Source organism: Tachypleus tridentatus, chromosome 1, assembly GCF_004210375.1.
Source record: "Tachypleus tridentatus isolate NWPU-2018 chromosome 1, ASM421037v1, whole genome shotgun sequence".
In the NCBI taxonomy this organism is placed as follows: domain Eukaryota; kingdom Metazoa; phylum Arthropoda; class Merostomata; order Xiphosura; family Limulidae; genus Tachypleus; species Tachypleus tridentatus.
This window is the reverse complement of record NC_134825.1, coordinates 109,886,314-109,909,127: the sequence shown is the minus strand read 5'-3', so window position 1 is coordinate 109,909,127 and position 22,814 is coordinate 109,886,314. Positions and strand designations below refer to the sequence as shown.

Below are 22,814 nucleotides of genomic sequence, written 5' to 3'. Positions count from 1 at the left end.
TACGTTGAACTTCCTTATCTTTCAATATGTCTGTCTGTTAACTTCATTTTTAAAGGCCACAGCGAGATTACCCACGAACGTGGTATGTTGTCGAGTAGCTTACTAATCGCTTGGAATGTCGAACACACGTAAATGTGATGTGAATTGGCCAATAGTAATTATTTGCGACAGTTAGTTGAACGCGACAGTTTGCAAGAAGGATAATTAGAAAACCAAACAAATTTCCCAACTCCAGGTAACTTTGTCTTTTTTGGAATAGTTTTGTACTCATGAACGGAATACATTTTCATATATAGCCTTTTTATATTCAGTTGTTTGTTTTCTTATAGCATTTGGTTATCTGTTGAGTTCACAGATGGGAATTTTATATTCAAAACATAATTAGAATAATACCAGTTAATTTTTCTAAGGGAAGAGGGGTGGATATCTTCTTTCTTCCCCAAATACTAGGAAACAAAGTATTCTAGTTTCTTTGGCAACGTAAATCCCAGCGGAGCAACACTGTTTTCAAATAATAAACTTGCCGTAATTATTATTTTAAAACCACAGTCCGCGCGTGACGCAAACACTACGAAAGAAAGGTTATCTTGGTTTTATTTTATGTAGGGACCCGGCATGGCCTAGCTTGTTAAGGGGTTCGACTCGTAATCGTCGCGGGTTCGAATCACGGTCGCACCAAACATGCTCGCCCTTTCAGCCGTGGGAGCGTCATAATGTTACGGTCAATCCCACTATTCGTTGGTAAAAGAGTAGCTCTAGAGTTGGCGGTGGGTGGTTATGACTAGCTGTCTTCCCTCCAGTCTTACACTGCTAAATTAGGGACGGCTAGCGCACATAGCCCTCGAGTAGCCTTGCGCGAAATTCAAAAAACAAAAGAAAAACAAACATTTTATGTAGGTTGACGGAATAAGTTGGAACTATTCGGCGTAAGTGAGTTAATTATTCCCAGCTTACATAGGGCGTTGTCTGAAATAACTATCCATGCATTAATTTGTTGCAACACAAGATATGTAAACGTTGTGAAATGAATGCTTTAAATATTAAAAAATAATAATTATAGTACCTTAATTACCGCAAAACAGCAGTTTCTCATGAAACTTAATATTTTACATCTGGAAGTATATTTTATAAATTAAAGCAGTTGATATATGGTAGCATATAATACAGGACACGAACCGACAGGAAATCTATTTTCCGTCACCATTTTTCTAATAGTTAATGTATTTGTTATTTCAATTTTGCAGTGATAAAACTACTCTGTGATACAAGTGGTCAATAATTAAAATAGTTTTGAAAATTTTAGTTAAACAGTATTTGACTAGTAAGGACGTCTCTGGTATCTAGACTACGAAATGTTACCCTTAAAGACTCCACTGACAGTTCAAAAGTGTGGGTAACAGGAACGTACCCCAATGGTACAAGTGCACTTGGGTGTCAGGTTTTGGGTGGTAATACAGGAAGGGATGTTCTACCAGTCCAAGTCCACGCCCGTTTGGACCTCGGCCCATTCGAGAGCCATAACGCTGAAATGGGACTGCTGGCAGACATTATGGACCGCAAAACTAAGTCAAACTTGTCTTTCCAGTGCGGCAAGTTTTACGTAGTGGATCTCGGTTGGCATTGAGCGGGTGAGCAAGGTCGGGTCCCGCCAGACAACGAATACGATGTTGTTCGCCAAATTAGTGCCTAGTCGTTGGGAAAGTGTTAGCGAATAACTAAATTCGCATCTTCGCCCATATTGGCCTAAAATCTCGCGAGACGTTCCGTGCGAACTCTTCCGGTGACGGAAAGAAACTTCTCGGCAGCAGCCAGAGTCGGATCAAAGTGTAGTACACTTCCCGTCTTTCAGAGGGAGAAAGCTTGTGCGCAGGCGTGAATCTGTATGATGTAGACACGTTCTAGTGGCACGAGTACAAAGTACGCGTAACTAACGATTTAATGTACAGGTTGTTTTGTCTGCTTGCCGTTCACCGACGGTTTTTTTACCTCCTTTCTTGACACGGGAAGGCCCTGGAGTGCACCAACACCCTCACGCTTCTTGATCATAAGAGAAAGCCTTCCTACCCCCAGACATAGCTCAGACTTTCCACAGGGTATGTCCCTGTTGTCGAGGGTACGTGAGATAAAGATCGTATTGAAGTCTGGTTGCATCACAGTGTAAAAGAAACGTCAGCGCGACCGAAACACACCGGGGATTGAGAAATTAAAAAGTGTTGCATGTCGTTGCGGTATTTAGGAATTATATAATTACTTCTGTAATGTCGCATGGACAAACAGACTTAATTAATATCATAAAATTTATGTAAATTCTGTCTCGTGATTTGCAACTAATTTTGTAAACATTTATATCAGACTAGTCAATGCTATTATTGACGTGTGTGGAGAGTCATTGTGGACTAAAAACAGACTCTGACCTTCGTTTATGGGTGTATATTGACGCGTGTCAAAAAGGCCATATGATACCAATAGATCATAGGGTTGTTTGTGAAGAGACATTGCTATTTGTAGCACAGTATTTTGTGCACGTTAGTCACTAGAGAAACTGATTCCTGTATAAGGTGGAGCTTCCTGTACAAACATACAGGTTATATCACTTACCATCGTTTGTAGAACGTAACTTGCCACATTCCTTGAAGTCTACAATGATCACTTTGAATCTTATAACAATACTTATTGTTCGTAATTAACAGTTATATTTTCTTATGGAGACAGATGAATCTGACACTATTTTGGAGGGTGTGTGTGTATCAGCCTACGTCACTCTGTTAGTCCTCCACGTAAAAATATCAACAGTTACTTTTGTACATACGTCACATACAGTTGTATGTCTGCTGGTACCTCTGACACAGTCGTATCAGTAAATTTTCAAGTTCTCTTTGTGAGTGGAGAATGTTGTCAGCTTTGGATATACTGAAATATGTTTCTATTAGTATGTTTTAATATATCCATTATGAATAAAGTGCTTCATTGTAATTAATATCACAAAACATTGGTAACTAGGGTCGTCCTAAAACGAATTATTGCTATAATATGTTTGGAGAAAAGAAAATCCAGTAGACAACACTTTTACAACGTTGACGTCGTGAAAGATTTATTTATATATCATGTTACAGAAACAAGTTTGTAACACTGAATTACTGTACAACATGATAAAAGCCCATTCGCTAATTTATATAAAAATTACTTTAATGGATTTGGTGGTTATTATGAAATGATATGAATAGTTTCTGTATTCATGTTCTAGAACTATCTAAACATAAAGATTGTTTTGCTCTTTTAATTTCACGCAAATTTAAACGAGGGCTATCTACGCTAGCCGTCTCTAATTTAACAGTCTAAGGGAAGACAGCTAGTCATCACCCACCGCTAACTCTTGGGCTACTCTTTTACCAACGAATAGTAGAATTCACCGTCACATTATAATGACCCTACCGCTGAAAGGGCGGGTATGTTTGGTGTGACTGGGATTCGAACCCGCGACCCTCAGATTACGAGTCGAACGCCTTAACCCACCTGGCCATGCTGGGCCGTATTTAAAAGTAAAAATGAACACAAATCGCGTTTCTTGTATTCCAATCAGTATTGGATATTTCGCGAGCCCAAATTATGCACAAATGTTTTATAGATGGATTATTTTTTGTGCAACCCTTAATACAAGTTTAACAACACAAACTTTCGTAACTGTACTTGGTTCCCTACCTCAAAGAGTTAAAGCATATTCGTTGGTTCCCTACATCTAAGAGTTAAAGGATATTACTTGGTTCCCTACATCTAAGAGTTAAAGGATATTACTTGGTTCCCTACATCTAAGAGTTAAAGGATATTACTTGGTTCCCTACGTCTAAGAGTTAAAGGATATTACTTGGTTCCCTACATGTAGAGTTAAAGGATATTACTTGGTTCCCTACATGTAGAGTTAAATGATATTACTTGGTTCCCTACGTCTAAGAGGTAAAGGATATTACTTGGTTCCCTATATGTAGAGTTAAAGGATATTACTTGGTTCCCTACATCTAGAGTTAAAGGATATTACTTGGTTCTCTACATGTAGAGTTAAAGGATATTACTTGGTTCTCTACATCTAGAACTAGAGGATGTCACGTGGCCCCTACCTGTAGAACTATAGGATATCACTTGGATCCATATCTGTAGAACGAGAGGATATTTAGGGTTAGAATCAATCCTTGGGAGCCCTAAATACAAAACGTAACATTTAGAAATCTGTATGTTCAGTTGGATATCTGATTCTAGAATGAAATGAGTAGAACTCCGTATATAAAGTAGAATACTACACGTAGCACTGGAAGTGGACAGATGACAGTATAAATAAGTATTTATTATTTCCTTAACTATTATTAATAAAAGTAACACGGCTAGAGGGTAAATATGTTTCCATCATTTGTGGACTAGAGTTCATAGATACATCTTGCTGTTACACAGAGACAATTTCTGAAGGTATTTATAACTTTTTGCTCTTAAGAATCGTAATAGAAAAAGGAACTATATGTATATGATAAAATTTGTGATGTGTGGTTTTATCTGGACTCTGTATAACAGTTATGAATATTGTGACTGCATCAGTAAGAAACGGATGGTTGGTAGGTGGCACTCAGCTGATAAAACATTTACTCTGTCCATTGTTCAGGTAGTTACCACTTGCCAATAATAAGTTTCACTTTGTTTTTTTTTTAATTAGTTTCCACTGTTCGGATTATTGTCATAGGTGTACTGTTAAACGTGGGTCTTCTAACCTGCGTCATTAGTCATTATAAGATGGGAGCGCGGTCGTGGAGTGAAAGACGGGGTCGGCCGCCTCCCCAGGTGCCCCAGCCCCAGCAAAAGGTGTATCTACCAGCACCTCACCACTCGGTAAGTTGTTCTTGTGTACCGAATGAAGTTCGACATTTTTCTTAAACTTCCAGATTTGTTTTAACACCAAAATATTTAGTTTTTGATGATGTTTAATTAACTTGTAATTTAAATAGATTTATTGTAAAACAGATTAGTTAAGTAAAGAATATGGCAGATTACATTTCTGAGTGGATATTGATATAATAGTGATTACCATCTTTATGTTGATTGTCAGTTTAAGGATTACAAGTAGCTTAGGGCTCAATTCTCATGGAGGTATTTGTTGAAATACAGTAATAATTGTAATTTGAGAGGTGTAGGTTATGAGGTTCACACAAATTTTGTGTAATTAAACTACATTTCTATTTGAATGTTTACAACTGATTTTAATGTTTAGGTACTCTTCAGGCGGCACGGTCTCCTAGATAAGAACCGATTAGAGCTAGCCGCCCAGAAGGAAAGACACATCAGACAGCAGTCCGTTCAGACAGACTTAGCTCTCGATCTTCCAGCGTCTGTAACCTTGCCTGATGGTGAGGAATACCCGTATGGTAGCTCAAAGTTACTTCACCTGCGAAACCCTCAACAGGAGAGTGAGATCTACAGGGGCTGTATACGCCCTCCTCCCAACAGAACGGTGCTTCAAGGGGATGGTCTTGAAACCCCTCTCTCCAATCCCGTGAGTTTCTCCTCTAAACCTTGTTCACCTGCTAGTGTCTTGAGAACTATAGATAGAAATCCCCTAGTCATACCGCGTCAGAATGTTAGTGGTGGAAATCACCACCAGGACAGTGGTGGTCTATCTCAGGTATACTGCAGAATACCAGTACCCACGTGTGGAAAAACAACACGTCGTAGAGCCAGTTCTACAGGTGAGAAGGAATGTCAAAGGCAGATGACTTTGGAAGCAGCTGAGCCTCCACCCAGATTCAGTGACATTATTCAAACTCACGACCTTTGTAGATTTTCTGGTCAGTCTGGTGTTTGATCACCCACTTACCTTGTGATAAGATTTCAGCTGGGACTCCCCCAAGTTAGGCGGACGAGCCTACAGTTGGGATGTAGAAGGTTAAACCTTCTTTGTGCCTCACATTTTGTTACTGGTTTCACTTACTGATGCAGCAGACACAAAGGGAGGGTTTGTGGGCTACTTGAAATCTGCCTGGGATCCATGATGCTTTTCAAGAATTGCTTGAACATTAACCAAGATGTTTGTGTATATGAACAGAATGTTTAAAAATATCATGTTTATATAGTCACCATGGACACAAAAAGGAAACTATTTTGCGAAATATTTACTGTACTGATTTGTGGACGACCCCTGCCGTACTTAGGAGTTCTAAAGAAAATTTTCTGTCACTGTAGTGAGCACACAGACTAGTCTAAACTGTTAGTTTTTTGTTAAAAGTGATAATGTCTGAGCAATGCGAGAAGAAATCTTTCTGAAATAAACGCAGTGTTAACGAGGAGAGTTGCCTGTTTGAGCCAGTAAACCCTGTCAATTTATCCATTTATAACGATCATCTAATACCTATGCACAGTTTGAACAACAACAGATTTACTGAGGTAATGTGGTTGCTTTAGCTTGTTAATATCAAATAACGTAGTTTTCATTAGAAACACACCTGTTCTGCTAACAACTGTATAATTAGAGCCTTTTTACCAGTAACTGTTATTATGTTAGTTTAAATAAAATTCTTTACCCATATTAGTGTCAGATCAGACCAATTATCGTAAGGTTGTTCCCGACTTTATTTAATATTTTTATTATGGATGACGTTCACTTCTATTTCATTTATATCGAGTTACCACGAGATTGTACATAGATCTCATCCTTAGAATTTTCAGACTTGTTAATTACAATTCTTATTACAAGACCGACTCCGGATACAGGACGATAGGTGGCGTTCCCTTTGTGTTAACAATACGGAAAAAAACAAATTCAGAATGTAATTCTGTAAATGGTAAAGATTTATTATTTTATTTAAGGGCGACAAAGTTATTTAAGATTCTGAAACCAGCACAGTTTCCATGGTGATTAACGTGTTGACTAGTCCACAATTGTGCAAGTTTAAAAAGCACGTGCATGCTGTCAACCTGGTGTTATATAATGTTATCAAAATGATTTGCTTTATCAAGTGTCACATTATAGCTTAACATGAGACTTTATACTGTTGTGTATTAACCATTTCTCGATTTCTCTAATAGCTGGGCTACATCACGAAAACAAAACAATCTTTAGTTTAAAATAGAAATATGATGCTTGTAATTTCATAATAATTTATATCTAGTATGTGCCAATGGTCTAGACAGATAACTGTCACTGATTGACAGTTTTAAACACTACAAAAACTGTCCTGTCACCTGGTGTTAAAATGCAGCTTTGGTTAAAGCACTGGGTCTGTTAAAAACTTCAGTAGATGGATACTTAACTGCTTGGAACTTCAAAATTATGTTTATATTTAGTTTTTTCTTCAGTATTTGATAAAGATGTCATATATTTTAACAAAAAGACAAAGCTGGGTAGTCTCAGTTCTTGTAAAGAGATCACTCTTAAAATTCTATTCCCTGTTAAACACAAAGAATCGTCAGTGTTGGTAACTATGGTGTCACACTTTAATGTAAACATGTGAAATCTTCTAAGTTTCAGATAATATGTGTGTGCACACATACAAGGAAACTGGATAATGTAAAAACAGTTGCTCATTACATTTTTATACATTGTGAGTAATTGATTTATTTATGGGGCCAGGTAATTGTGCTGTTTTCAGAACATTATTTGTTTGCACAGAGCTTTAAATTGTTGACCCTTCAGTTACAAAAGCAAGGTTTGATACGAGAACAGTCCGTGGTCCTGTTGTTCAGCAGACTGACCGTAGATCTTAAATATCTTTTAAACATCAAAATTTCTAGTGCAATAACTACTTATTGCCATTTAAGTAAACAAATATATTCAATATAATTTATTTTTGTTAAAAGTCACAAGATAAAACTGTTTTATTTCTAACATCAATTGAACAATCAATTTACAAGAATAATGTTGAGGTGTATCTACTTTGATAACAAATAATAAACTGACACATTTAAATAAAAACTAGTTTTCTAGTTTATTTTTTGTGAGTTTTTGAACAGAAGCAAAAAGACAGCTTTGTATGTAGTGAAATAACATATTAAAACAGATGTTTTGATATATTAAGTTGCAACAAACAAACTTGTATTATAATTATAAATGCTGCATACGAAAAGCATTTACAAATTACTTTTACATTCCATGACGTGTAACGTAATGGTATTATTACATTTGAACATTTAGTATTTGGGAATATGTGTTGGATGTACATTCAAGCAACTCATTTGATGTGAATAGTGGTGAAGATTACAATCTATGCATTTCTGTTCCATTAAAAAGAACAGTGACCTCACTTTTACTCTTAATGGATAGATTTGTGTGTGGCTAAAAACTAGTAATTTTCTTCTTAAAGAAATACCTGAGTAAGGTGGAGTATATTGTTTTGGTATGATTTGTTCATTTCAATTTCACAATGAACTTTGCTGCACTGGGAGAACATTTTATGATGTTTCCTTCTTTTGTATGATTACAGAACACTTCACGCTCTCTATTCATATTCCATGACATAAAAATTATTTCTGAATTCCATTCATTTCAAAGGTTGGTGGGGAGTCTTATTTAAAAGTTAGAGGGAAGAAACTTGCAATGTTAACAAAACATGGCACAACAACACCTGTAAACTTAAGTTGGTTAAATACGTGTACTTCAGACCACAGCATAACAGCGTTTCTTAACTTAAGGCTGTGTAAAGACGTGTATTCCAAAACATGGTACAACAGCATTTGTTGATATACAGTTGTGAACTCACCCAGCAGTCTGACATTTTGTTAATTTGTCGCTCAGTTCCAGATGTGTTGCAGTTACGTGAACTTTGACTTTGTTGTTGCCACAAAACAAATGTTCTAATAGTACAAACCCTACACTGTGGTTTGGCACAGCTTACCAGAGTAAAACTGCAGGTATAATTATCAACCACTGTGTTCTTTGTTGTTGATAACAGGGTATGAAAAGTACTGTCACCATCAGATTTGTTTCACAAAGTCATCTCTTCCACTAACAATTGTATCTTTAAAGTTGATATAATAAACTGTTGATTTATTATTTTGGATAATGTTTATCTGTAGAAGCAGCCATCACTGAGACTCTGAATGTTGCTTGCATTTCCTTGTTATGGTTCCTGTATACTTAATTCAACCGAGTACAGTTTTGAATGGATATTTAGACATACAGTGGTTGATTAGTAAGCTGTTTCTACTCCTAGATGAATCCAATGTATTAACCAGCTTTAGAATCAGGCTACACTAGTTTGCAAAAGTCAGTTGCTGAAATTAGAAACTTGTATTTTACTTCATAAGTTCATAGCCCTCTGGTATTAAAATATTTTTAGTTTGTAGGGAAATCGAATACCTCTGGTCTTGTGGTAGATCGAACCTCAAGGAACCTGCAGGTATTAGCTAGTAGAAATGAGGATAAAAATTACACCTCATGTTTGACTAAGTCCCTTATTAATCAGAGTTTCTACTAATGTCAACATAGCACATGAAAAATAATTTTCAGAAACTAATTCTTCCATTTGGATGAAACATGCTCTATTTCCATGGACCATGATCATGCTTCAGGAGGAAGATGTTAGCATATACCATTTATAACAGTAATGATGAAGGTAAATTTTAATAAAAATAATAACGTGTGAATTGTTTCATTCTATTGAAGGGGGGAGAGAAAGTGTGACTCTGTAGTTTTCTTAGAGATAAAGATGTTTCAATATTTATAGAAAAAGATATGTGAATGGAAAGAAAACAACTGTGGTTTTTAACAGGAAGTGATATACAATTTTCTTATTACCATGAAACCTATGCTACAACAGTAATTCATTTATAATTTACTCCAATTCTTGGAAACCTCTTTTGGAATTGCTCTCTTGATAGAAACAGGTCAAACTAGGTGGCATCAGTGATTGTTTCTCGTTTGTTACTATGTGCTTTGCATCCACTAGTTCAAAATAAGACAGTGTGCAAATTGTGTAAACCAAACTTCTACCACCAATATTCTTTGCAGTTAATAGTAGAAAGAGATGAAGAGCTGACGGACGACCCTAGGTCACAATTAACAGTGGAGAGAGAAAACGAGCTGATGGATGACCATAGGTCACTGTTTTTAGTGGTACACTAGTTACATGATTATGGGTGTAACATGAGTAAGAATGTTTAAGGACATTTAACAAAACATAAAGAAACATTGTTTGAAGAAATGATATAATACCATTTTCTGAAGTGCATGTGGTATTTGACTTTTTTGTACCATAAAGAGATCCTACAATATAATGAATTCATTATGAATATCCTTGAGTTAGAAATACAAATGATTGGTTGACCTAAGTAACCGAGATGTTTTTGTCACTAGCAAGGTATACAAGTTCACCAACATAGTTTAAAGTACTGTTAGGAACTTGTTCATGTTAGATAATGTAATAAGAAGCAGATTAACTCCTGAAAGTAATATAAAAATATGGTGTTAGGAATCTTCACTGAAAAAGATTAAAACTCTACAAGTGTTTTCATTCAGTTGTCTTTTAAAAACAGTGTAGCTGTTCGGTTTATGTTATCATATATGTTCCATAATTCAGGGACACAAGGCAGAGGTCTTGGAGACTATTCTTATAAGTGCTATTAACTGTTTTGTCCAACTAAAACATCCCATATCAAATACTGTCTCCCAAACTTATGTATTAATTAAACAAACCACTGGTGTCACCTTTATTTAACATTGAAAAATTGAACTTCAATACTAGATACAAGTTCTGTTGACTTTGCTGTGAGAAACTAAGGTACAGTTGAGTAGAACAGCTGCTGAGTGGGGGATAGTTTGTGTTTAAAACGTATTATATGGATTATGTTTGAACTAACAAAACAGTTAACAACTATTGTGGCTTCTAAACATATGCACGATTATTTAAAGTGAATTTTCTCAAACCTTTCTCACTACCTGTTTTCTCAGAGTTTAGCTTAGTGCATTCCACGTGTTAAGTACCACTTTCTCAAACTGGCCGAGGCTAGCCACCGACAACACTGAAAAGACCTAGGCCATAAATATAAGTCAAAACCTGTACCTGGCACAAGTCATCAACTTCTGTTACTTTGTCCAAGTGAATGGTTTACACAAGACAATTATCTTGTTTGGTAACAACTACAATATATAGAAACTCTATAACAATAACTAACCTAACAGAATTTTGCTACCATTCAAGTAGCCTTCTCCAAAGAGGGTGTTAAAAAGTTTTCAGTATGGCAAGAATGATTATGAACCCATTAAAGTTACACAGGCTATTACATAAGGTGTACTTTTATAACACTCACACCAAAAACATTTCTCTCAAAATCTGCATAAGTAAAAATTTTAATCACAATCAGAGGTTATGAAACACAGTTAATGTATGGAAAGGTAGGCATTTAACCAAAATACAGAGTTCTCTCTTTTTAAGCTAATAGGAAACTGAAAACTAATAGATCCTGTCTCATGTATCTTGGATCACAACTGAATATGTTATATATGAACATGAGGAACAATGAACCACAAGATTAAGTTAAAATAGAAATTACTAACCACCTACCTATGTGCAGGATCTGTACTTACATGTTGCATCAGTAAATCAGGGGTCTTGTATTGGTAAGACACCTATCAATCAAAACACACAATGGGTCATATACAGAGTTGTGCTCATTACTGATGATGCTAATTAATTTAACTCAATAATATTGAAGTAACTGAAAATAGTGACAATTGTAATATTTCAATTACATAGACTGAAGGAATAAATATTCCAATAATTTTAACTTGATAATAAATTAACAACTCAGGCCTAGATAAGTGTTCATAGACAGTGTCTGTTATCATTAACTACTGCTACATAAAAACTTAATATTTTTCTCTGCTTGTACATCTTGGCTAAAGATTTTAGCATTTGTAGGTTAAACACTTATGTAATATTTTATTTAGTGAATTGCCACTTGTTTTGTACAGTTCCAATTAATCTTGATACATTCTCAGAAACATAGGGTCACAACTCACCGTTAACTGCTATGTCAAGGTTATTGGTGTGCTTACGATCGAGATGATTTACGTTTCGAGTGTCAGGAGTGCTAAGCGTCTACTCACTACTTATGTTATATAACATTGTTATAATTAAAGATTCTACTGCCAATGAGACTCTTGTAAGAATAGTTAATAAGTGGTTATTTAATCTTGCAAGTTTTTGGTAAGAACTACTGTACAGAGAAAAGTACGATGGATACACACTCATCCTCTATCCAGGTCTTGCTTTAACTACCTAAATTTGACCAAACAAGATGTTACCAGTTAGATGTTTGAAATGAAATAAAACGTCAGCTATTTACTCTAACTTACTTTGAATGACAGGGGTGGTAAAAAAATGTAGCACAGACACTTTACAGCAATAACAAACTGTTGGGCAAATACAAATAGAAAATACCCTTCCAGTATAAACCAGTTGCAGCTCTGTGAGAACAAGTCTTGTATCTTAATGTTAAAACCAGCACCTCACCAACAAGTTGGAGTGGACTTATTTTGCCTGGCATGATGACATTCAAGGTCTTGTCAGTTGAGAATTCTGGACTATATAATCATACATGGTCACGCTGTCAACTCAAGACTGTTATTACATACAAAACCTGCCTCACGTTGAGGTCCTCTTATCACATAAACTAGTTTCTCATTTATTTTTGAGCACAGCAATAAATGTAGCTTGGTAAAATTATACATTTGATCTAGGTTGGCAGAAACTTTCACAGAGGTGAGACAGCTTCTCACTTTGGAAAATGGAAGCCCCAAACCAAAAAGTTTGAATGGCTAATTACAACGTTTCTCCACTAGAAAATATTATTCTACCAAGTTTTCCAAAACCAAACCTGTGGCCATAACAGAGTAACCATACTACAACAGTACCACATGTACACTAAGCCTGGCATCACTTTCACAACATCATGACAATACAGCTTCCATACTGGTTATAACCACTTCTGAACCACTACCTCCAAAATGGTGATTACAAACGTTAACAAACAATACCAAAAGTTTGACAATTTTTGTAGGCTTTGTAAAACACCAAGAACATTTAAAAGCTGTTAGATACAAACAGTTCAACACTATATAGTATACTGCATGAAGACTGAATGACAAAATTATAGTTTGACTTCAACACTTACTTCAATATTTCACAATTAAAGTGCCTACACAAAACAACTTCTCTCTGTACAGGTTTTAAGAGTTGTGCAAGAGGAATTGTTCATGTTTCATTAAACCTTGACACAGATGAGTTTATACCATTTAAACTAAACCACAGTCCTCGAGGTCAGGACCAAATTATAAATCACAAAATAAGGACTTTTTAATCAACACTAACTCTTATCCTACATTTAAATTACTCATGTTAGAATGGAAATTTTGTGAACAATTATATTTTAATCACGTCTTGGTTTGTTGACATGTTGATTACAGATCCAATTAAATCAAAACAGGCAAAACCCGAGGGAGTGAAACATATCAAATGTACACTGATCCAGTTTACAGTTGTACTCAAGTCTATTACTAGAATTTAAAGACAGAACTATATGTAGCAAACACAGAGTAACAAAAACTATCAAACCAAAGATTTGATTAACTAATTAATAGTTAACATTGGCTTCTGACCAAAATAACTGAAAATTAATTGATTAATATAGTTAATAAACTGGTCTAACTAGGATTGATTTGTGTATAACAAAACTTCTAATGCTTGGAATACACTGATCCAGAAGTTGAGTGCTTTCACTGTTAGTGATATTTTTATCCATAATCCCAACTGTATCTCTGAAGGTTCAGCCAGTAAACATTTCCTTGTGGTCTGAAAACTAATGTTTCATTTATTTCATTAAGAATAAGCCTATTTATGTTGAAATTCTCAAATCTGGTCCAATTTCATCAAATAGAATGAATACTAGAGAACTAACTTGATTTAGTTAACAAGTTTCAGAACACAAAATGTTTACCGTGTTTCTTACAAAGAAATATGATGTGGAGGTAACACGTAGCTCATCAGTTGTGTCTTCGCAAACCTTGCCCCATAAATACATCTGTACACGAGTATGTCGGTCCCATCTTGGAGGAGAAGGTACAGAATCCAGAACGATAGTGACAATCTGTATCTTAAGATGTCAGGAGCTTCACAGATTCCAGTGTAAGTTAAGGTATGGAAATGGAAAGTATGGGATTCCTGTTACTTTTATCACAAGAACACACCAAGTGGCCTCAGTAGGGTTGACAGTATTTATAATCAGCACAGCTTACCAGCTGGATAAATACAACAGTTACCTTTTGAATTGGAATAAACATTCAAACAACTAAGCTGGTCTAACTGTGAAAAAAAAAAGAATCCCAAACAGAAAGAAAACCAACAACTCTTGACTCTCCAACCAAGTGACCACCTCAAGGCTGAGAAGGCAGTGTGTCTGAACACTCTAAACCTTACTGGCATAAGAAGTACACATCCGTGACAGGTGCTAATAATGACCCAAAGATGCATCACAAACTAAATACAGCATGAAAAAAACTAGATCATATTAACTATTCAACCCTGACCAGCAGGAATCTTCAGGGAGATAACACATCAGTTGAAACAGACAGTCTTCAAGTTCCAAGGATTAATAACACCTTCCTCCATCAGAATAAATGTTCTAACAATTTTTAACCACACTAAACCAAGCCATAAAATCCACAAGTCTGCCATCGTAGGTAATGAAAGAAACACAAGTGTATAAGCCCGTGTGCATGAGGATTTCAAGTGAAGTTCTTGAAAGCAATGTAAGAAAATACAAGTTACAAAAAACAACCTTAAAATGTGACACAAAATTCAACTTGGTGAAGATAAAGTACAGAAACATGACAAACTTAGAAAGTGAATTAGAAATGTGATTATTAGTAAAAACAACTAAAATTCATAACATTCAAGAAGAAGTAAAGAGAACTTGATCTAATCAGTACCAACTCACAACAAGTTAAATGTGTGTGATGATGTAAAGAGAACTTGATCTAATCAGTACCAACTCACAACAAGTTAAATGTATGTGTGATGAAGTAAAGAGAACTTGATCTAATCAGTACCAACTCACAACAAGTTAAATGTGTGTGTGATGATGTAAAGAGAACTTGATCTAATCAGTACCAACTCACAACAAGTTAAATGTGTGTGTGATGATGTAAAGAGAACTTGATCTAATCAGTACCAACTCACAACAAGTTAAATGTGTGTGTGATGATGTAAAGAGAACTTGATCCAATCAGTACCAACTCACAACAAGTTAAATGTGTGTGTGATGATGAGAAATCAATCTTGTAATGTAGAGACGGTTCATTAAAGAAAATTATGCCAGTTTCTTACAGTCAACTATTCCCATTAATTCAGCCAATGATGAGTTTTATTGGTATACAATTAAAATTATTTTATTACAAACAGCCTCAAATATCTATTTACAGTTTATAAAAGCCACACAATATTCTTGTTGTTGGTGAACCCTGATCAACTGTATTTATTGTGTTTGTAAAATGAAGTAAATTTCACTAAATGACAAAAAGTGAAACAACTTCTCATTAATAAATACATACACATTATCTGTTGCATACGAAGTTTCTTTGCAGTACAGTAGATTACACTAAAATTAATGTTACAACAGTGAAAATCAAATGTTGTACCAAATATTATAGATGTTGGAAAATCACAAATACCATTACTTGATGTGAACGTGTCAGTTTAGATAAAACATTCTCAATAATAAAAGAGATCAGTTGTTATACATGTGATTATTGTCTTTTTTTTAAACAATGAAAAAGTTCTAGTGTTCGTTAATTTTTAAACAATTTTAAAAAAAGAACATAGAATATAATAAAAATATTCAATAACCAACTTTTACACTTACTATACACTCTGAGTTTCAATTAATAGTCTTACCTGGTGGAAACACTGATTAAATACCATACTTGTAAATACATAGAATAAAACTCAAGACAAAGGGACAAGCTGACAATTCACACTACAATGTTGTACTTAAAGTGATATACAAGTTTTTAAATGTCCTGCACAGTTCACACTACAATGTTGTACTTAAAGTGATATACAAGTTTTTAAATGTCCTGCACAGTTCACACTACACTGTTTTATTTAAAGTGATATACAAGTTTTTTAAATATCCTGCACAGTTCACACTACAATGTTTTATTTAAAGTGATATGCAAGTTTTTAAATGTCCTGCACAGTTCACACTACACTGTTTTATTTAAAGTGATATACAAGTTTTTAAATGTCCTGCACAGTTCACACTACACTGTTTTATTTAAAGTGATATACAAGTTTTTAAATGTCCTGCACAGTTCACACTACAATGTTTTATTTAAAGTGATATACAAGTTTTTAAGTATTCTCTGGAATACACAAACCTGTCTAGTTATGAAACTGCAGCTGACCATGAAGAAGTAGAAGAAGCAACAGATGAAGTCAGTATCACATAAAATGAGTGATTAACTGAAATTATGATTTATGTCAAACATAATCTTTCAGATTAGTTATTGATTATTACAACTATACAAGCAAACAAATTACTGTCATTATGATTTTATATTATTATTATTACTGATTAACTTAAAATTGCTCAACTTAATCAGTTAGTGTAATGGCTCATAAAATGATTAACTAATAAGGTTATTCATGTGGTTATTACTATTTTCAAATGGCACCAGATATTTGTGTTTTGTATGACAATAATCTATTAATTAATGAGTGTTTTAAGTGATATGTTATCAAATTCAAACCAACAAAATCTCGCATACCTTTAGAAAGGACTGGTCTGAAGGAATAGGTAACATAAGCAGTCAACTGATCAATAGTCCTGGGGAGGATAAAAATCACAAATCTTATACAAAAATCACAGAAACAATAAAAAATTTAAGACAACCAAGATCTGTTTATCTTCAGTATTATTACTCAAGGTTTCAGCTCTTCTCACAAATATATCAGCAGATAAACTGTTACATCACACAATGAAAATGTTTTAAATGAAGTTTATACATGTGAAGGTATAAAACAATAATGTAAAATTAGTGAGAAAAAATATAATATGTAGAATTACTAGTAGTGAGAATCATTTATAATAAATTCCTTTTTACAAAATCTTACCAGCCTTCTAGAGATAAAATAATCCAGTTCAGTCAGGAAATAGAGGAAACATACGGTCAATTGTTTATTGACATACTCATCAGCAGAGGGAAGAAGAAACATTATCACATCTGTATACAGGAAACACACCCACGCTGACAAATACTTACACGTCTAGATCTGTGATTCAACCTTGGTAACTTGTGGTATAACCTAATGCTTGAATCAGAAAGTAGAAAACATTTGTGATGATATATCCAACAAAACAGAACATAAAATGACCACAGTATTTTAAACAGACAGGCTACACATCTACCTTCATTAAACACTCCCACAAGAAGATCAGAATGTCACAGACAGGCTACACCTCTACCTTCATTAAACACTCCCACAAGAAGATCAGAATGTCACAGACAGGCTACACCTCTACCTTCATTAAACACTCCCACAAGAAGATCAGAATGTCACAGACAGGCTAAACCTCTACCATCATTAAACACTCTCACAAGATCAGAATGTCACTCTCTCCATTAACTTGTCCTACCTGAAAACATTCAGTGAAAAATCTTACAAGACAATTCTAGTGAAACCAAACAGAAATGTAAGCTTTGAAATTTCATGTTCATGCAATAAAACATGCAGAATGTAAAGAAATAATAACACAAAACTGAGCCACTGCAGAACACTCCAGGTCGACTGGACACAGCATCAACTGGGATAAAACTAGAATCATCAGCACAGACAAATTTTGAATGCCAAAAGAAAAAATTAAAAAATCTTTCTATGTCAGTACAATAAAAATTTACTAGACAGAGACATGGGACTGGAGGTGACCAACCTACAGCTACTCTTTGTTGAAGTCACATACAGCCATTCTACCAATTAGGAGCTAGAATAAAGAACCAATCACAACACATCGAGGATACTATAAAAAAACACTCCTACTGTTCTCATACACTGATCTGAAGACTTTCAAATTGTCATTCTCTACATGTTTTTCTACAACAAACAGTTGCCACCCATTCCAGCACACTCATCAAGTGTGACTGTATTTCATGTTAATTTATATTGTAATCTCTCATTTCTTTCCTTATGCCAGAACATTCTGTTACACACAGGAAAACACAAAAACCACATTTTTTAGAAGATGTAATACTTTTATATTCTGGTTAAGGATACAACTGTTTTATATTCAGATAAAATTATTACTTAAAAAATACAATACTTAATTACTTAAACAACTTATCTTTTAGAAACTAGAACCACATGGGATTCTCTGTAAAATAATCAAATCAACTGTAACTATCCAGCTACTTTGAAACACTGGTATAAATTTTCAAAGGCAAAAAACCTAACTTTTGGGAAAAGATAAAGTGCCATATTATAATATAAAAACAGGTAATGTTTGTTCCCAGCAGTTGTTAAAAACTTGGACTATGGTCTTATGTTTTCTCTTCTCATATTTCCTAAAATGTATAGTTGTTAAAAACTTGGACTATGGTCTTATGTTTTCTCTTCTTCTCAGATTTCCTAAAATGTATAGTTGTTAAAAACTTGGACCATGGTCTTATGTTTTCTCTTCTTCTCAGATTTCCTAAAATGTATACTTGTTAAAAACTTGGACTATGGTCTTATGTTTTCTCTTCTTCCAGATTTCCTAACATTTATAGTTGTTAAAAACTTGGACTATGGTCTTATGTTTTCTCTTCTCAGATTTCCTAAAATGTATAGTTGTTAAAAACCTGGACTATGGCCTTATGTTTTCTCTTCTTCTCAGATTTCCTAAAATGTATAGTTGTTAAAAACTTGGACTATGGTCTTATGTTTTCTCTTCTTCTCAGATTTCCTAAAATGTATAGTTGTTAAAAACTTGGACCATGGTCTTGTTTTCTCTTCTTCTCAGATTTCCTAAAATGTATACTTGTTAAAAACTTGGACTATGGTCTTATGTTTTCTCTTCTTCCAGATTTCCTAACATTTATAGTTGTTAAAAACTTGGACTATGGTCTTATGTTTTCTCTTCTCAGATTTCCTAAAATGTATAGTTGTTAAAAACCTGGACTATGGCCTTATGTTTTCTCTTCTTCTCAGATTTCCTAAAATGTATGGTTGTTAAAAACTTGGACTATGGTCTTATGTTTTCTCTTCTTCTCAGATTTCCTAAAATGTTTAGTTGTTAAAAACTTGGACTATGGTCTCATGTTTTCTCTTCTTCTCAGATTTCCTAATATTTATAAAAATTCACACTTTGTAAACATAATTTTAGGATGTACATGTATTCAATACTAATTATGGGTCAAAAACAGTTTATTTCTCTACTTAGGCCTAACTTGGAATATTATGTAGTTCTGGACTCTAAGAAATAATATTAACTTATTCAAAAGGGCTCAAGAGAGGACAACAGGATGACTCCCAAGACAGACTGACCAGCTTCCATGGAACGTTCTCACGGGAAAAGATGGGTAGAAATTATTTTATTAAAGTTTAGAAGATTGTCCTGAAAATAGCATAATAAAAACTTCTGATTTTTATTTGAACTACACTGCAAAGTCAACAGGTCATATGTTTATGATTTGGAAAAAAGGACAGGCTAGGATTTGGTTAAGACAGTTTTATTTACCTAACAGAGTAGATGACTTGTGTCAGCATTAGTGGAAGGAACAAGTTAGAAGAATGTAAGACATGGAACCAATGATTTACAGAAAGTAAATAATTAATTGTGGGTGTAAATGTTTCCTTTCCTCAATGGTGGATGTTTGTTTCTTTGTTTTAAATTTTGCACAAATCTAAATGAGGGCTATCTGTGCTAGCCGTCCCTAATTTAGCAGTGTAAGACTAGGGTGAAGGCAACTAGTCATCACCACCTGCTCCCAACTCTTGGACTACTCTTCTACCAGCAAATAGTGGGATTAACCATAACATTATAATGCTCAACTGCTGAAAGGGCAAGCATATGTGGTGCGACAGGGATTTGAACCCACGACCCTCAAATTATGAGTCTATAGCCCTAACCACCTGGTCGTGCTGGGCTGGGCAGGGCAGGTGTTCCAAGTGAGTCTTGAAGGACAAATAATACCTTGTTGTCCATATATTATGTTATGACAGTACAGGTATTAAAATCTACTGTCACTATATAAAATTATTCATTCATCCACAGTGGTTATTTTCATGACAGTTTTATAAAAATTATACATATTGCAAGCTATATTATTTACACCCTATATGAAAAGTAAGATAAAAATGAACTTCATATTTTATTCGAACTGTCCATTAAGGTTTCCTGTATTTGTTCCACTGCCACATTCATTCTTCTAAGAAAGAGTAGTAACTTTAATGTTAGCTCACCATATCATCGGCACTGGCACCTGCTGATTCATTATATTACAGATTATGCTTGTTTACTCAATACTAGTCAATGTCTTCAAACAAAAGTGTAGTGATTAATGTGTGTGTGTTTTCTCATAGTAAAGCCACATCAGGCTATCTGCTGAGTCCACCGAGGGGAATCGAACCCCAGTGATTAATGTATCCAATAAATATTTAATATCAACTAGCATATATTTCAAAGCAATATTTATTCCAAAAGTGAAATGACCACTAGATTATCATTTAATTATTGTCATGGTAATGCTAATATAAACATCATAAACAGAAACACACCCATTCATCAATAAATCAAAGTTAATAACTATCTGGTGTTGCTGTTTGACCACTATACCACTACCTGTTAACACGAATCGTAGCGACTGATTTACTCTAAATCAAAAAGATTAGCTGAAAGGCGGTATAGCGCCACCAGTGTACAATATTCAGACTAACATATAATACCAGCGACTTAACCTGGGCCTAATTGTTATATATTCGGGAGCTAGTTGAAATGCTAGTTTCTTGTTTCCGAACCTTAAACATAATATCTTAATAATAATAATGTTTACTGAAGCCAGAAAGTTAATATTTTACTGTATTACAAAATATTATGCATATTATAACATAAACTATAAAATAAAATGAAACAGTTCAAGTATTAAAAATGCCTACACAACACTATAATAATAATAGTACAACTTTATCTTCAAGTTGTACATAAATGATACAATACTAAATGTTTAATATATATAAACTAAATATTATACTGGTTTCAACGTTTTATTATACTAAAATATATTTCATTCATCACATAATTTGGATGTTTAGAGAATTTTAAGAAACCACACACACAAAACGATACAATACGTTAAACTTACCAACTTATCCTCAACGTTTCGTGTATTACCATAACCCATCTTAACTGCTGAGATACAACAGAGACATCAGTGGCCCAGATACGATATTTATAAACCACGATTTTAAAGTAACAATAACATGTGTAACTTAAAGTGTAAAATTAATTAAGAAAGCGAGTTGTAGTTATTATTAGTAACCTACATAACAAATGTCTGATCAATGATCAAAATAACTTTCAAAGGTAAGAAAAATGAGAAAAATAATCCATCTAATAAAATACCAGGCTGGTCTAACTAGGTGTATGTACCTCAAAACCCGAAAAATATTCAGTTAAAATGTACTGATATATTAGTTAGGTACTACCTTCGCTGTTCTCGCTCCAGGTGGTCCAAGGTTCGCGTTCCCTCACTGTGAAAGTTCTCTCCACATTTTGGGGTCGTGTATAAATTTTTGTAACTGCATTAATCTCAGATATCAGCCTGTGGATCATAAAACTTTCTTCATCTAGATGCCCTGTTCATCACTGGCCTGCATTACGATCTTAAACCAATTAGAAAGGACAACAGCGTGACGCCCTCTTAAGACATGTTCGAGTAAACTCGACTTGACAGAAGATCTTAGGTTTGTTTATTTGTTTGTTTTGAATTTCGCGCAAAGCTACTTGAGGACTATCTGTACTAGCCGTCCCTAATTTAGCAGTGTAAGACTAGAGGGAAGGCAGCTAGTCATCACCACCCACTGCCAACTCTTGGGCTACTCTTTCACCAACGAATAGTGGGATTGACCGTCACATTATAACGCCCCCACGGCTGAAAGGATCTTAGGTCAGCATGTTCTTTCACTCGTGCTTTCTTTCTGTGAACCCAACACAGTCTTGTTGACAGCAAACACGTGTGAATTTGGGAACTTTAATGGATATAACTGTCTGCCGAAAGAATGTGAGACGAAATGAAGGTTTTTACACTGAAGCCTGGTTATGGAAGCCGAAACATCGTCTCCAGCTGCAGTCCATGAAGTACAACTAAAGCAAGGACTAGTACATAGGAAAACAATTACATTCAAATGCACACACATCAAACGTATCTTGCGATACACCCTTCGAATAACACTTCTAAACTTATTCTCAATAATTAGAGAACACCCATGTTGCGTAAACTAATGACAATAATAATTAGTTCAAATTATAATAACAGCAACCTTTACAGATGGCAAGTTCACATTTTAATAATTACGACTTATAGTAGTATGAGTCGAAACGTTGTAATTATTAAAATAAGGAATTGGCATCTGTAAGGGTTTCCCTTTTTGTGTTTTAAATTCATTCTCCAGTTCAATAAATTCATCACTATACATTAATGGTAAGAAAATATGTATGTCTTCAAAGATGGTATACTAACATCTCGCTTATTTAAATAATTACAGGATGTTCCGTGACAAAACTTAGAGAATCTTTCATTTCTACATATAAAT

General features: G+C 34.6%; 1 protein-coding gene and 1 long non-coding RNA gene across 22 annotated transcripts in view; one reads left to right on the top strand and one right to left on the bottom strand.

The window, feature by feature from the left end:
* LOC143258032 (low-density lipoprotein receptor class A domain-containing protein 4-like) overlaps positions 1 to 7,945 on the top strand; it is a 112,506-nt gene extending 104,561 nt beyond the window's left edge. For 18 of the 21 annotated variants that reach the window (XM_076517110.1, XM_076517156.1, XM_076517130.1 and 15 more), the window contains 2 exons: positions 4,697 to 4,869; positions 5,249 to 7,945. In XM_076517110.1, the coding sequence (XP_076373225.1) occupies positions 4,774 to 4,869; positions 5,249 to 5,839 (687 nt within the window). In that variant the 5' untranslated portion in view covers positions 4,697 to 4,773 and the 3' untranslated portion in view covers positions 5,840 to 7,945. The remainder of the gene's footprint in view (positions 1 to 4,696; positions 4,870 to 5,248) is intronic. The other 3 variants (XM_076517144.1, XM_076517114.1, XM_076517073.1) reach the window with 1 other exon arrangement.
* Positions 7,814 to 21,676, bottom strand: LOC143258174 (uncharacterized). The gene is made up of 4 exons (XR_013032176.1): positions 21,365 to 21,676; positions 17,142 to 17,339; positions 16,796 to 16,854; positions 7,814 to 11,596 (listed from the first exon to the last, which is right to left on the bottom strand). It is a non-coding gene; the product is annotated as an uncharacterized LOC143258174 (long non-coding RNA).
* Between the last annotated feature and the right edge of the window lie 1,138 nt (positions 21,677 to 22,814).